The sequence below is a fragment of the Perna viridis genome, chromosome 11 (genome assembly GCF_037379345.1).
Source record: "Perna viridis isolate PV_CMFRI_1.1 ecotype Kerala chromosome 11, ASM3737934v1, whole genome shotgun sequence".
Classification (NCBI taxonomy): Eukaryota; Metazoa; Mollusca; class Bivalvia; order Mytilida; family Mytilidae; genus Perna; species Perna viridis.
In genome coordinates, this window is record NC_142455.1 from 3460845 (window position 1) to 3474007 (window position 13163).

General features: G+C 32.2%; 1 protein-coding gene across 2 annotated transcripts in view; it reads left to right on the forward strand.

Annotated features, from left to right (window-relative positions):
- The window catches only part of LOC148602352 (uncharacterized), a 101449-nt gene that overhangs the window by 25755 nt on the left and 62531 nt on the right, over window positions 1-13163 (forward strand). For both annotated transcript variants that reach the window (XR_015916843.1, XM_088553520.1), the window contains exons 18-26: window positions 1005-1172; window positions 2032-2172; window positions 2846-2927; window positions 3983-4542; window positions 5214-5372; window positions 6736-6853; window positions 7591-7711; window positions 8158-8312; window positions 9360-9473. Coding sequence is in view for 1 of the 2 variants with exons in the window: in XM_088553520.1 (XP_088409646.1) it covers window positions 1005-1172; window positions 2032-2172; window positions 2846-2927; window positions 3983-4542; window positions 5214-5372; window positions 6736-6853; window positions 7591-7711; window positions 8158-8312; window positions 9360-9473 (1618 nt within the window). In the remaining variant the exon portion in view is untranslated. The remainder of the gene's footprint in view (window positions 1-1004; window positions 1173-2031; window positions 2173-2845; window positions 2928-3982; window positions 4543-5213; window positions 5373-6735; window positions 6854-7590; window positions 7712-8157; window positions 8313-9359; window positions 9474-13163) is intronic.

Here is a 13163-nt window from a genome sequence, read left to right on the forward strand (position 1 = left end):
TGTGTTTATGTCTTTAAATATCCTATCAACAGGAAAAGAAAGTTTCACCTCTGATTTTTGCAGTTTAAATTACCAACAATTAAGGAGAGTTAGTTTTTAAGTGTAAAAATCAAAATCAGAACCATGCATGTCAAAACCCAACAATCTGATAATGTTATATCACTGAAGGATACTTCCTCTATTTGAAAAGACCATTATTTGGTTACTGCATCACTGGCTTTGCGCAGAAATATTTCAATAGAATGTTAGAAAAATGAGGTTTTTGACGGAGTTATCTGCCCTTGAAATGTTCATTTTCAGTGCATTTCAATGAAGTTGTAACTCAGTCGTCCAGCATGATATGGAAAATATTGTCTGTTTTCTTTGATTATGATGGTGTCAATAGTCAAATTACTCTATCAAAATGATGGGTTTTTTCATACCATGTTTCAATGACTGCCTGATTCTTACAGATACTGACACTTAAGGCTTTTTGGTTACTTTTGTATCTGTTTTAAAGTGAAAGTAAGAGTACCGATATTTCAACTTATCCTAATTTCTTGCTTAAAACATATGTTGAATATTTGTCATACAAAACACAAATAAAGGAACCAAAATTTGAATGAATGTAATAAAAACAACTCGTATGATTTATCAATGATTTTTACATTATTACTACTGTTAAAAACATTTCAGGCTTATGGATATTCATATTTACTGCAACATTTATTTGAGTGGTCATAACTAATATTTATATGGAAATAAAGTAATTTTAGGGATGCATCTGTCTGAAATGAACCTGGCATATAAGCAGGTCAATGCTAAGTTCTAGAATTTTGACTGAAAATGGCTTAAACTTACATTTGAATATATAAATATGGTAAAAAGCACACACACACACATAAAAACCTCACTAATAATCAAGACTTACAGTAAGTGCTCAGGAAGGGTGAGCAGTTTAATGCTTCTAGCAAAATTCCAACTGTTCTTAAAATACATTTTTGTTTTTTATTTCATATTTTTAGAATTAACCCAAACATTAAAGGACTAGTATATTGTTCTGGGGTGGCTCAAGGTGGCATAAATGAGTGGACATTTGTTTATAACCAGTACAAAAAGGTCACTGTAGCATCAGAAGTTGATCTTCTCTTATCAGCACTTTCCTGTACCAAAGAAGCTTGGATACTCAACAAGTTTGTATTGATTGATAAGCTGTAGATTTGGGCTGTGATTTGTATTGATCGAATCAAACTGTAGATTTGGGCTGTGATTTGTATTGATCAAATCAAACTGTAGATTTGAGCAGTGATTTGTATTGATCGAATCAAACTGTAGATTTGAGCAGTGATTTGTATTGGTCCATAGGCTGTGCATTTGTGCATTGATTTGTATTGTCGCATCTTTTAAAGTGGACAGCAGATTTACAGAAACTTGTAATGAAAAGTTAAAATGAAAACATTATGTTGAAAAAAAAACAAAACAAAAACAACGTGAATTATCTTGAATTTGGTCGCACCTATTTTCCTGGTTCTATATATTTTATATAACACAAGAAATTAAAAATTCAAAAACAAAGGGAAGGTCTAAATTTCATTGAAAACTTAAACTGCTCTAATGAAATCAAGCAATTAGAAATGCATGAATTTAAGATATTTTACATGTAACTTTAAATATGGAAATTTGATATATACTAGCTGTATCCCTCGGTATCTTCAAAATGGACAAATCTTGTATTGCTTTGCTTTTTCAAAATTAAATGTTGTTGAAGTTAAAAAAATACATATACAGAATAAAGATGCTTAGCTCACCTAGACCAAAGATTAGAAAACTTGGAATGGCTAATGCAAAAGGCACCTTTATAGATGATTATCTTTTGGTTCCACTGTTGAAACAATTTATCAACTAAATTAGAGCTTTTAATTGTTATTTAATTCTCTTTTTTTTCAGTTTTAGTTGTTTATTTTATGCTTCTTTTTTTTTCAGTTTTGTTGTTATTTAATGCTCCTTTTTTCAGTTTTAGTTGTTATTTAATGCTCCTTTTTTCTGTTATAGGTTATTACATATGACAAGTAATTCAGAAGATATTAGAAAACAGGATGCCCCTTATGTCATCATGGATGTTGCCGGTAATCCTGTAGGGAAATATCTCGCTAAAGAATTTTTCTTCCAGAACTGGGATTACATCAGAGACACGTAAGTTACTGTTTCTAAGCTCAATATCCTTGATAAAATTTATACCAGTACCAGCATGGTATTGTACACAGGCAAATGTACCACACATGAGAATCATATGGTTTGCATCATATGATTATCATATAAATCGAGCACCATATGATAATCATATGATTGTCATATGTTTTTAAGCCAAATTACCATATGAGAATCATATGAATCGAGCACCATATGATTATCATATGTGGCACATTTGGCTGTGTAAGGAAAAGTTCTACCTACTGAGCTACATGTTTGTCTCAAACTTGTAGCCGATGGAGAGGGGTATTTACTTCCTGTGAGACAAAACCAGTACTAACTTTGTTACTAACTAAAACCTGAATGGATTCTACAATTTTTTCCCCAAAACCATCCAAAATTGACTATTTAAGACCTTAATATCAAGTTGTAAGGTGTGACAAATCAGACAGGTTCACAATCTAATATATGTATAAAACTACAAACAAAATACATTAGAGGCAAACTTAACAAATGGCTTGTAACATCTTGTTCTTTACAGATATACTGGTGGTTCTAGTGTTAAATTAAACTTGATCAAATGATTTGAATAAATGAATTCTTTACTGATATGCTGGTGGTTTTGTTGTTATATTAAACTTGGTCAAATGACTTGAATAAATAAATTCTTTTATAGATATGCTGGTGGTTTTGGTGTTTTCATTAAACTTGTGAAGCTTGTAACTAAATCCTTCAGTACAGAATATGAACTTAACCAGGTTAGTATCTATTATCATTCATATAAGTGATTAATTACACTAGGGTTAATTGAACAATGTAATTAGTGTGCATGTAGTTAAAAGATAAATTAAACATCAATAGTTTAAACACTTGTATAATTTTTAGTGTTTAAAACCTACAAATGTTCACTGTAAAAGAGAGACTAAACGGCTTTGTGTTTGACTAAATATTATTTTATGTGAACTGTTAAGTAGCACTCCAGCTAAGGCTCATGCAAAATGTGATTCATGGGTAAAAAGCCTATATATTTTTATTTTTGATATTTTGTTTTGAATGTAATAGTAAACAGAAGTTAACTTGTGGTTTTTCATATAGCCTGTGCTCTTAGGAGATAAAAATTATATAGAATGCACTGTAAATTTTAAAATGAAGGGAGATAACTCTGTAAATGATAATAAAATAAAATAGAATCTACTGGATTTTCAGTGTTGATTATCTCCTAAGAACAGACAGATTGGAATGAATAATTACATATTTCGTAGTATAGTCTATAAAACAACTTAATTACAAAAATAGAAATATGTAGCCTTTTTTTGGGGTATATCACATTTTTTCAGATTTTGCATGATTCTTACATAGACAGCTACATAAACAATAATAATTCCAATTGTTTATGTAACCTTTAATTTGATCGGTCAATGTCATGATAATCAGAATGTTTAATTTTGTATAAACACATATTGCAACTGACTGAGACAAAATAATACAATTAATATTGATGTCAAAGAGGATGGTATAAAATGAGAATTACATAATAAATGATTTTTTTTTGTAGAATTCTACTATTTCAAATCTGGATTTTACCATTATGATTCTTTTTTAACTGTGTTTTTACTTCTGTTTTGCCAATTTCCACTTTGTTGACCTTAAATAATCATCCCTTTTATAAGTCCCATTTACACATCCAATTACTCCTTTGAAATAACTTTTCCTACTATAATGAACAAAACCAATGTTACTGTTCTGTTCTACCTTCCTTTTTTAGGTTCTTTCATGATAAGTTATTATTGTAATTTTTTCATCTATATTTCAGCTAAAGAACTTTTTGTCATCTAATTTTAATCTGGGTCCTGGAGCAAGAGCTTTCAGTCAGGCCGTAGAGAACACAGAATCTAACATTCGATGGATGAAGAGTAATTATGTTGCCATTGACAACTGGCTCAGCAAGAGTGAAAAGGTCAAAGGTCAGGATACACTAGATGTCAGATTACCCAGATCACTAATACCAAAAATGTACAACTTAACCCTGAAGCCAGATTTCTATAGCAACGACCCTTCAACCTTTTCTAACTCTGGATCTGTTTCCATAGAGATGGAATGTGTTATTTACACTTACAACATTACACTGCATTCAGTTGATCTAGTCATTGATAAAAGTTCGATCAAAATCAGTAGTGCTGACCACCAGGGGGCAGCACCTAGTGTTCAGAGTCTCCAGGAGGATAAAGTGCGACAGTTTTTGATAATAAATCTTGACAACACACTACAGGCCGGTAAAACATATAACCTTGAGATGACCTTTACTGGTCCCTTGTCAAATGAGGTATTGGCTGGACTATATGTCAGTTCTTATCAACGGGAGGATCAAACTGTGTAAGTTATTAACATAATTATCTGACTAATTATTTCTAATTATTCCAGATTATCATTTTGAATTTTATTTGTAAAATTTACTTTCTTTGTTGGCATTGTAAAAGCATGTCTGAATTATGAAGCAACTTTCTGTCCTTGACTTGACTTTTCATGAGCAACACTGCATGTGTTTCTAGAGTCTAGAAAAGCAGAAAACATTTACCAGTTACCGGTAGACCAGGTCCATGATCCCAGTTTTTAGCGGAGTCTGTGTTGTAATTTTATGTTCTTTGTTGTGTGTGTCTGTTTTCCATGTCTGGTCTTTGTCCCTGGATTACATTCTTCTGTTTTCCACTAGAATCTTGGTTCCTTTTATCACTCTTTGAACATCAGTAGACTGAGGATGTATTCTAAAGAGTTGGATTTCAATCTGAGAATTTTTTTCCTTAATACTAAATGTTTAGAAAAAGAAAAAATAACATTTGCAAAGGAACTTTTGCTAATCATGCACTTCTGAAATAAATCTCTACAAGATCATGAGAAGAAAACCCTAGGAGTCAGCAGTCAATCAACTCTACAATAAAAGATGCTTACAATAATATTTAAGACAATCTTACCATACTATTGAAGTACTGATAGCCATATTTGATATACATGCTGAGACAAGATACATAGAAATATTTGTCCTTCAGTTACTTAGCAACCACTCAGTTTGAATCAACAGATGCCAGACGAGCCTTTCCATGCTTTGATGAGCCAGAACTTAAAGCTAAGTTTAAGGTGACTTTAATGAGGAAACCGGACCTAGTCAGTCTGTCCAACATGCCTCTGGAAAGAACAGGAACTCCTGGGTAATATATTACTGAAGAGTTTTTAAGTAACACTCAACATAAGAATCATGCAAAGTGTGATTCATGGTTGGAAGGCCTACATATTTTTATTTTTGATATTTTGTTTAAAATGTGATGGTAAACAGAAAGTAACATGTGGTTTTTCATATAACCCATGTTCATAGGAGATAAAAATTATATAGAATGCACTGTAATTTCAAAATTAAGGGAGATAACTCTGTAAATGACACTCAAGTACAATAGAATCTGTTGGATTTTCAATGGTCATTATCTCCTAAGAGCAGGCAGATATGAATGAATAATTACACATTTTACAATATAGACTCATAAAACAACTTAATTACAAAAATAAAAATATGTAGCCTTTTTTGGGGTGTATCACATTTTTCAGATTTTGCATGATTCTTACAAAGACTGCTACTTAAGAATGTAAAGTATGGTTGAGATTTTAAATACATCCAGGATATTTAGATTTAATTTTTTTTAATGTTCCATGGTGATTCTTTGAAATATTCTTTTGAAAGAACTTGGATATTTTAAATTAGAATAATCGAAACCTGTACATTAATTTAAATATTTCATAAAAATTGCAGGTCAGAAAATTTCATGAAATTACTACAGGCCATTCTTGGAACGATTTATGTGGCAATTTATTAATTATGTAATAGAATATTTCTAAAAACCTGTTATCTCAACCTTTTTGAGAAGTTCATAAAATTAATTCCATATTTTAAAGGAATTTTCAGTTGAATTAAAAGATCACTTTGTTAGAAATAGAATTTCCAAATTATATGCTGGTATCAATATTTATGTAACTCTTGTTGTATTTTGGGCCATGTCTTGAACAAAAAATGAATATTTTGTAACTATTCATTACACATGCTTATTTGAGATTCCATTATTGTATACATGTAAATTATACCATGCTAGATGAAAGGTGTTATATTTTGGAATACGCTTTGTTTGTTTGTTCAAATTTTCTCTAAACTAAACCAAATGAACCTATTGATTTTAAATTAAGTATGTGGCTTTATATACTTTGATACCAATATTCGTGGATTAGGGAAGAAACACAAGTTTGTGGATTCTTGAATTCGTGGTTTCGAGGTTTTCAGTATATATATTAATGGAAATCTTTTCTTGAGAACTAAATTTCGTGGTTTGGCCTACCCACGAAAACCACAAAAATTGGTACCCCATGAACAATAATTCTTTCACAGTAGATGGGGCATTTATTACATAAGCAATTTGGGTTTCTTTCTGCTATCAACTTCTGTACAAGTAGGGGTATACCTAGCACAACAATGCATGCAACCTTATGTTTTAACAGAAGATCCCTGAGTAAACTTTATTTTTTTTGCAGAGCTGATGGATATGTTGCTGACGAGTTTGCAGTCTCTCCCAACATGTCAACTTACTTACTGGCTTTTATAATCTGTGACTTTAAATATACAGATGCTGTTACTAAAAATAACATCACGGTAAAATCTGTAATCTGTGAATTTAAGGAGGTAGACCTAGGGTAAGGGGCATAACTCTTGAAATGAGTGATATGTTTCTATCATATTCAATTTCACCTAAGCCTTTCAAGCTTCAATCCAAGTTTGTTGCTAATACATGAAATTGGTGTAATGAGCCTGAATACAATCGTTCCAATGATTTTAAAGATTTGTGTCCCTAACCTTACGTCTACTTCAGTAATTATACAGAATCTGTTACAAAAATAACATCTAGGGAAAATTAAAACTATCCAACAATTTTTAAAATGTTTGGAGGGGATTAGAATCAGATTTGTCTGTCTGTGGTCTGAGGATCTATTACATGTAGAATTTACTGTATTTTAACTCATCCATAACCATTCTAAATATTGATGGGGACATTGAATATTATGTGTACAAGAGTTGAAATAAGATATGTGGTTTTTTTTGTGCAAATGGGAGATAATCCAAATTTTTAACACATTAAGTGTATAAAGGCAAAATTAATCTTTAAGAATGTTTTCTGTTAGCAACATAGCCAAATGCTAGATGGGTTTGAATGTGTCTAATTAGATTTTTATGATGGCCTATTCAAATACACTGGTCATTAGCCACAATGTTGGTCTATCCATTTACTTCTGTAAGAGTGTGAATAATGCAAATTTCCTATTACCGTGAACACAGGTGTTTCCCTAATGTGCTTGTTTTATTTTAGTACTGTGTATGTTTTTTTTTGTCAGTATCGTGCCTGGGCCACACCAGAAACTGTAGACCAGACAGCTTTAGCTCTGAAGACTGGAACAGATACTTTAACCTTTTATGAAAATTTCTTTGGAATCAAGTTCCCTATTCCAAAACAAGGTAAAGTTGTAAAAAATACATATAATGGAGGCATTGTGTCATATAAGGACTGTACCTTTCAACAGTATATATTGTAAGAAATGGGTTGCACATTATTAACCTCAATTTGGTCTTTTTTGACTAAAATAAACTTATTACATCTAGAAAACAAGTGAAAAGCTTTTTAGATTTTCCCTGAAGCATCTGTGACGTAGATCATTTTGTACTGCTTATACAGGGAAGATGTGTGGGATCATTTTCCATTTTTCATTTTGCATTTTGACCTATCAATATCTTATTCAGGCAAACTTTACAAATACTTTGATGATTATTTCTGGAGGTTTTGTGGTATAAATTCTTGAATAATGCATTAAAATCTCCGCGTTTTTATTTTTCATGTGCCACACCTAATGCACATTTTGCCTGATTGTAAGACAGAGAAGTATTTCACAGTTTCTGTATTGTAGATATGATTGCCATCCCAGATTTTGCAGCAGGAGCTATGGAGAATTGGGGTTTGATTACGTATAGGGAGACGGCAATGTTGTTTGATCCTGATGTATCATCTGCTTCCAATAAACAAAGAGTTGTAGTTGTCATAACACATGAATTAGCTCATCAGGTACAATTAACATCTTCAATTACTGTGAAAGTACTTTAATACGTGGATACAAATTTTCATGGTTTAGGGAAGAAACACAAATTCGTGGATTTTTGAATTAGTGGTTTTTGAGGTTTTCAGTATACACATACATGTAAATGAAAATCCTCTTTTTGTTGGGAACTAAATACATTGTTTGGCCTACCCACGAAAACCACAAAAATTGGTACCCTATGAACAAAAGTAATTTCAAAGTAAGAGAAAAGTTTGTTTCTTTGGATTGTGTTTATTACATGGATATAAATTTTCATGGCTTTTGGATTGTGTTTGATATGCGGATACGTGGATTAGGGGAGAATCATGGATTCATGGTTTTGAGGTGTTTAGTACACACGTCAATGGAAGTCACCTTTTTGTTGGGAATCAAATTGTGTGGTTTGACCTACCCACGAAATACAATAAGTATTAATTCATTACATGAATTATCATATCAATGTTTCTCTTTAGTACTGTTTAAACATTTTAGAAGCATGCTTCTCACTTCCGTTCATCATCATATCAATTTGAAATCCTCATCTTCAATTGGTATATCCGCTGAGGTTTATCATTACCTTTCGACAAATATAGGCTCAATTTCACCACGACTTTCTGTCTGACTACTGATTACAGACAGTTGCTTGCAGTTTAATCCAATTGAAGATTATTTGCCAACTTTTTTTAAATTGCATTTCTTAATGTTTTTACTTTCAACTGGCCCTGAAAATAAAATTGAAGTCTAGATTCAGAATTCCTTTATCAGCTGATCATCAAATTGTTTTTGTTTACCAAAATTAACATATGGCAGGTCATTGATTGTTAAAATTTGTGGATGGGGGATTGGCTCATCAGGAACAATTAACACCTTAACCATATTTGTCTGACTATGTGTTTGTCTGTCTGTCTATCTATGTCGTATCTTGGCTCTTCAGGTACAAATGAAAGTTACTAGTTCTCATGTCCTTGTTTGAACGACTAGTAGTTAAGAATCAAGAGTTTAGTAAGTATATTATATGTGCTTTATTTTTTCAGTGGTTTGGTAACTTAGTGACAATGGACTGGTGGGATGATTTGTGGTTGAATGAAGGGTTTGCTACATTTGTAGAGAACTTAGGTGCTGATCATCTCTATCCAGAATGGAGAATGGTATGAATAGAGATAATATATACAACCAGATGTGCTGCATATGATAATCATATGGTGCTCAATTTATTTGATAAACACGTGGTCATCATATGATAATCATATGGTATTTAACATATGATAGTCATATGATTATCATATAATTCTCATAATTATGTTAATTTTGGCTTGAAACCATATGATAATCATATGATAACCATATATAAACTGAAACATATGACTTCTAATTCACCTACACAGGCAAATGTGCCACATCTGAATCGAAAACCATATTATAATCATATATGGCACGCGAAATTAACCAAAACCCTGTTATCTGTGGGATAACACTGTTATTTATGGGTTATCGGACCGTTACCTATGGGATAACAGACTGTAAATCACCGGAGATCGATAATCAATTTCCGCTATCTATGAGTTAGCAACCGGCTAACCCGTAGATAACACTTGCTTACCCATAGATAACGCCTGCTAACCCATAGATAACAATCGCTAATCCATAGATAACGCTTGCTAACCCATAGATATTGGAAAATTAATTATCACTACCGTTTGCTATTGATAATCAATTCTATTTAATTCATTTAAAACATTGTTACATTTGAATTAATTTACGAAATTTTTGTTATCTATGGGATACCGAATCTAATTCATAGGTAACGTGATTGATTTAGTGATAACACTTTGACCAATCAAATGATATGTTACATACATTTGGGTAAGAATGGAAGTGCAATCAGTTTTATGTTTGCTGTATGTGTCTGTTGGCAAGGGTGTACACAACTTGTTAACACAAATATTGATCTGATCCGAAAGAAAGAATATCGTTAAGCTAGATCCTTTATTCTCAGTTTCTGCTGTATAGATGACGTATTATCTCTAAACAATCCTAATTTTGGGGATTTGATACATCACATCTACTCCAAAGAACTTGAGATAAAGATACTAAAGACACTGTGAAGTCTGCCTCATATCTTCACCTGCACTTTTGGAAAGGAAAACTGTTGACCAAACTTTAAGATGAATGTGATGACTTTTCATTCAGCATTGTCAACTTTCTTTTCATCTGTTGCAACATCCCTTCAGCAACTGCGTACGGAGTGTTCATATCACAACTCATACGTTATGCCAGAGCTTGCCGAAACTATGCAGACTTTTTGTATCGCACTAGAATTCTAACAAGCTTCTGGAATAGAGTTATGTTGCTACAAGATTGAAGTCATCACTACAGAAGTTTTATGGCCATCATCATAAACTCGTGGAGTGTTATGGTGTATCCATCTGCGCCATGAAAACTGATTTGTTCAATGTGTCATAGTTTTCCTTTCCTCTTTTGTCTACCCTGGACTTTACTTTTTATGAGCAACTCGACAGATGTTTCTAGAAAAGCAGAGGATGCTCACCCTACTGATGCACTTCGTCCATGCTCCCAGTTTATAGTGGACTCCAAGTTGCTCTTTTGCTTTTGTTACTTTGTATGTATGATTTTAGTTATTTAATGTTCTTTGTTGTGTATGTCTGTTTTCCAGCCAGTAAAGCCAGTTTAAAGGAAAAGAGATAATATAAAGAACCACCTCGTGCTACCCATGGCAATAAGCCACGAGCCAGTACCATCCATTATGTCTCTATTAATATTCCCAACCTAAATTGAAATTGTAAGAGACAAAAAAAATCTTAATTCTTCCCCAGGCAATTCCCCTCTGCGAGCTCCATTATGCAGACATTCACAATTTCAGATATGATGAATTCATATAGGGCAAGCCAGTGGTGAAAAAAATTGTACACAAGGATTTTTGGACTACATGTAGTTTAAAAATTCTTGTTTGTTAGTACAAAAAAATCTTTTTCAAATATTTAAGGGGGTGTCTTCTCCTTGAGTCCAGAGGGAGTGTATAGAATAAATATTAGACTGAGTCCAGCGTACAATTCTACATCTGAGTCCTCATTTAGCCAGTTACGAGAGCATTATATGGATTTATTGGTTGTCCCCAAAAATTGCATAGACCGAAGAATTACTGAGGTCCATCGAATTTTGGAGGACCAACTGGTCCATATATATATCACTAACTAATGTAGTTTACTATTAATCATCTGTGTAGAATAAAACATACCTACTTCTTAAATTATGATGTCACTTTATTAATTTGAAAGCATGGTGACCCATTTAATTTCCTACCAGTCCCTATAATGTTATAAGGGCTGGCAGATATATCTAAGAAAGTGAACAAATAATTCTAAATATTATAAAAAATGTGGTTTCTTGTCCACTTCATATTTCTGACCTAATATTTTATAATTTCAAATTTTTTAGTGTCATGTTTTATTACCTTTGTGATTACTGATACTCAATATAATGCAGTTTTGTTTTAACTTAAAACTAAGTTTTAAATGTATTTTTACACTTGATTTCCTTCATATGTATATTTCTTTGCCTTAATTGGCAGATCCAAGTTTGTGCCCAACGCCCACCAATGCTTCAACAGTTAGTCTGTTTATATAGAATCACTAGAACAGCATTTCATTAACTCAATTGATGACTCCCCTTATCTTCACTTGTCTGGTTTTCCAGTGACCAGTATTTGACTGACCTTTGATATAGAGTAGTACAATCAAAAACAAAGTTTTTGACATAATAAAAATGATCAATTTCATTAATATATATATATATATATATATGTTCAATATTTGTGGGTATGACTACTTGTATCACACCAAAACAGTTATGTACATGTGCATCCATACTACTTGGAGAAGCTGAGTCCAGTAGTGATACAAATGTATATGCAACTATCTAGACAGGATATTTGTACATGTAGTACTTAGACTTATGTAATAATTTGATCTAAAATTTAAAATCCAAATTTTATAAATGCATTTGGCTAGTGTTAATTATTGTACACTCACTAAGTGTACCTATAGTTAAGTATGTACAAATTCAATAAAGTCTCATAACTCCTGTAAAATTTGTAGAGTTAAAGTGCTGGTTCAATATCATAAGCTACTGGTAGATATGGCGACTAACAATCCTACAAAATTGAACAAAATCTGTTACGAATTTTTCGAGGAGTTGCATCCACAAAGTGTTTCTATAGTGAAGTATGTACAAATTAAACAAAGTCCCATAACTCCTGTAAAATTTGTAAAATTGAAATGATGGTGCAACACTATCATATACATATAATTACTAACAATGTTACAAAATCTGAACACAATCCGTCAAACAGTTTCCAAGGGGTTGAATCCACAGTGTGACAGATGGACGGACAAATGGACGCCAGTATTACTTTGTCCCTTTCCCTATTGCGGCAGGGGACAAAACAATGTTCTTCAACAGAACATTATACAGCTGACAATGTGTCATTCCCTAAACTGCTTAAAACAGAAGTTGTGTTAATCAATAATCCACATATAATGACGTATCCAAAATTCTCGTTTGAGCTGGAAAAATAACATAATCTATTATTTTCTCTACATTTTAATATAGAGAAAGTAGGTGGTACATATATCCCATATAACTTCGAAAAGCTTTATTAAAGGAAATGGTGTATTTTTACCAAAACTTCTTAGATTTTGATACTTGCAACAAGAGGAAAATGTTTGAAAATATACTAATATCATTAATGATGCTGACAGTTGTAGTTGTGTGCTCCTTCTGGCTTATGTCACTAAACCATCTCCCTGAACTTATTCTAC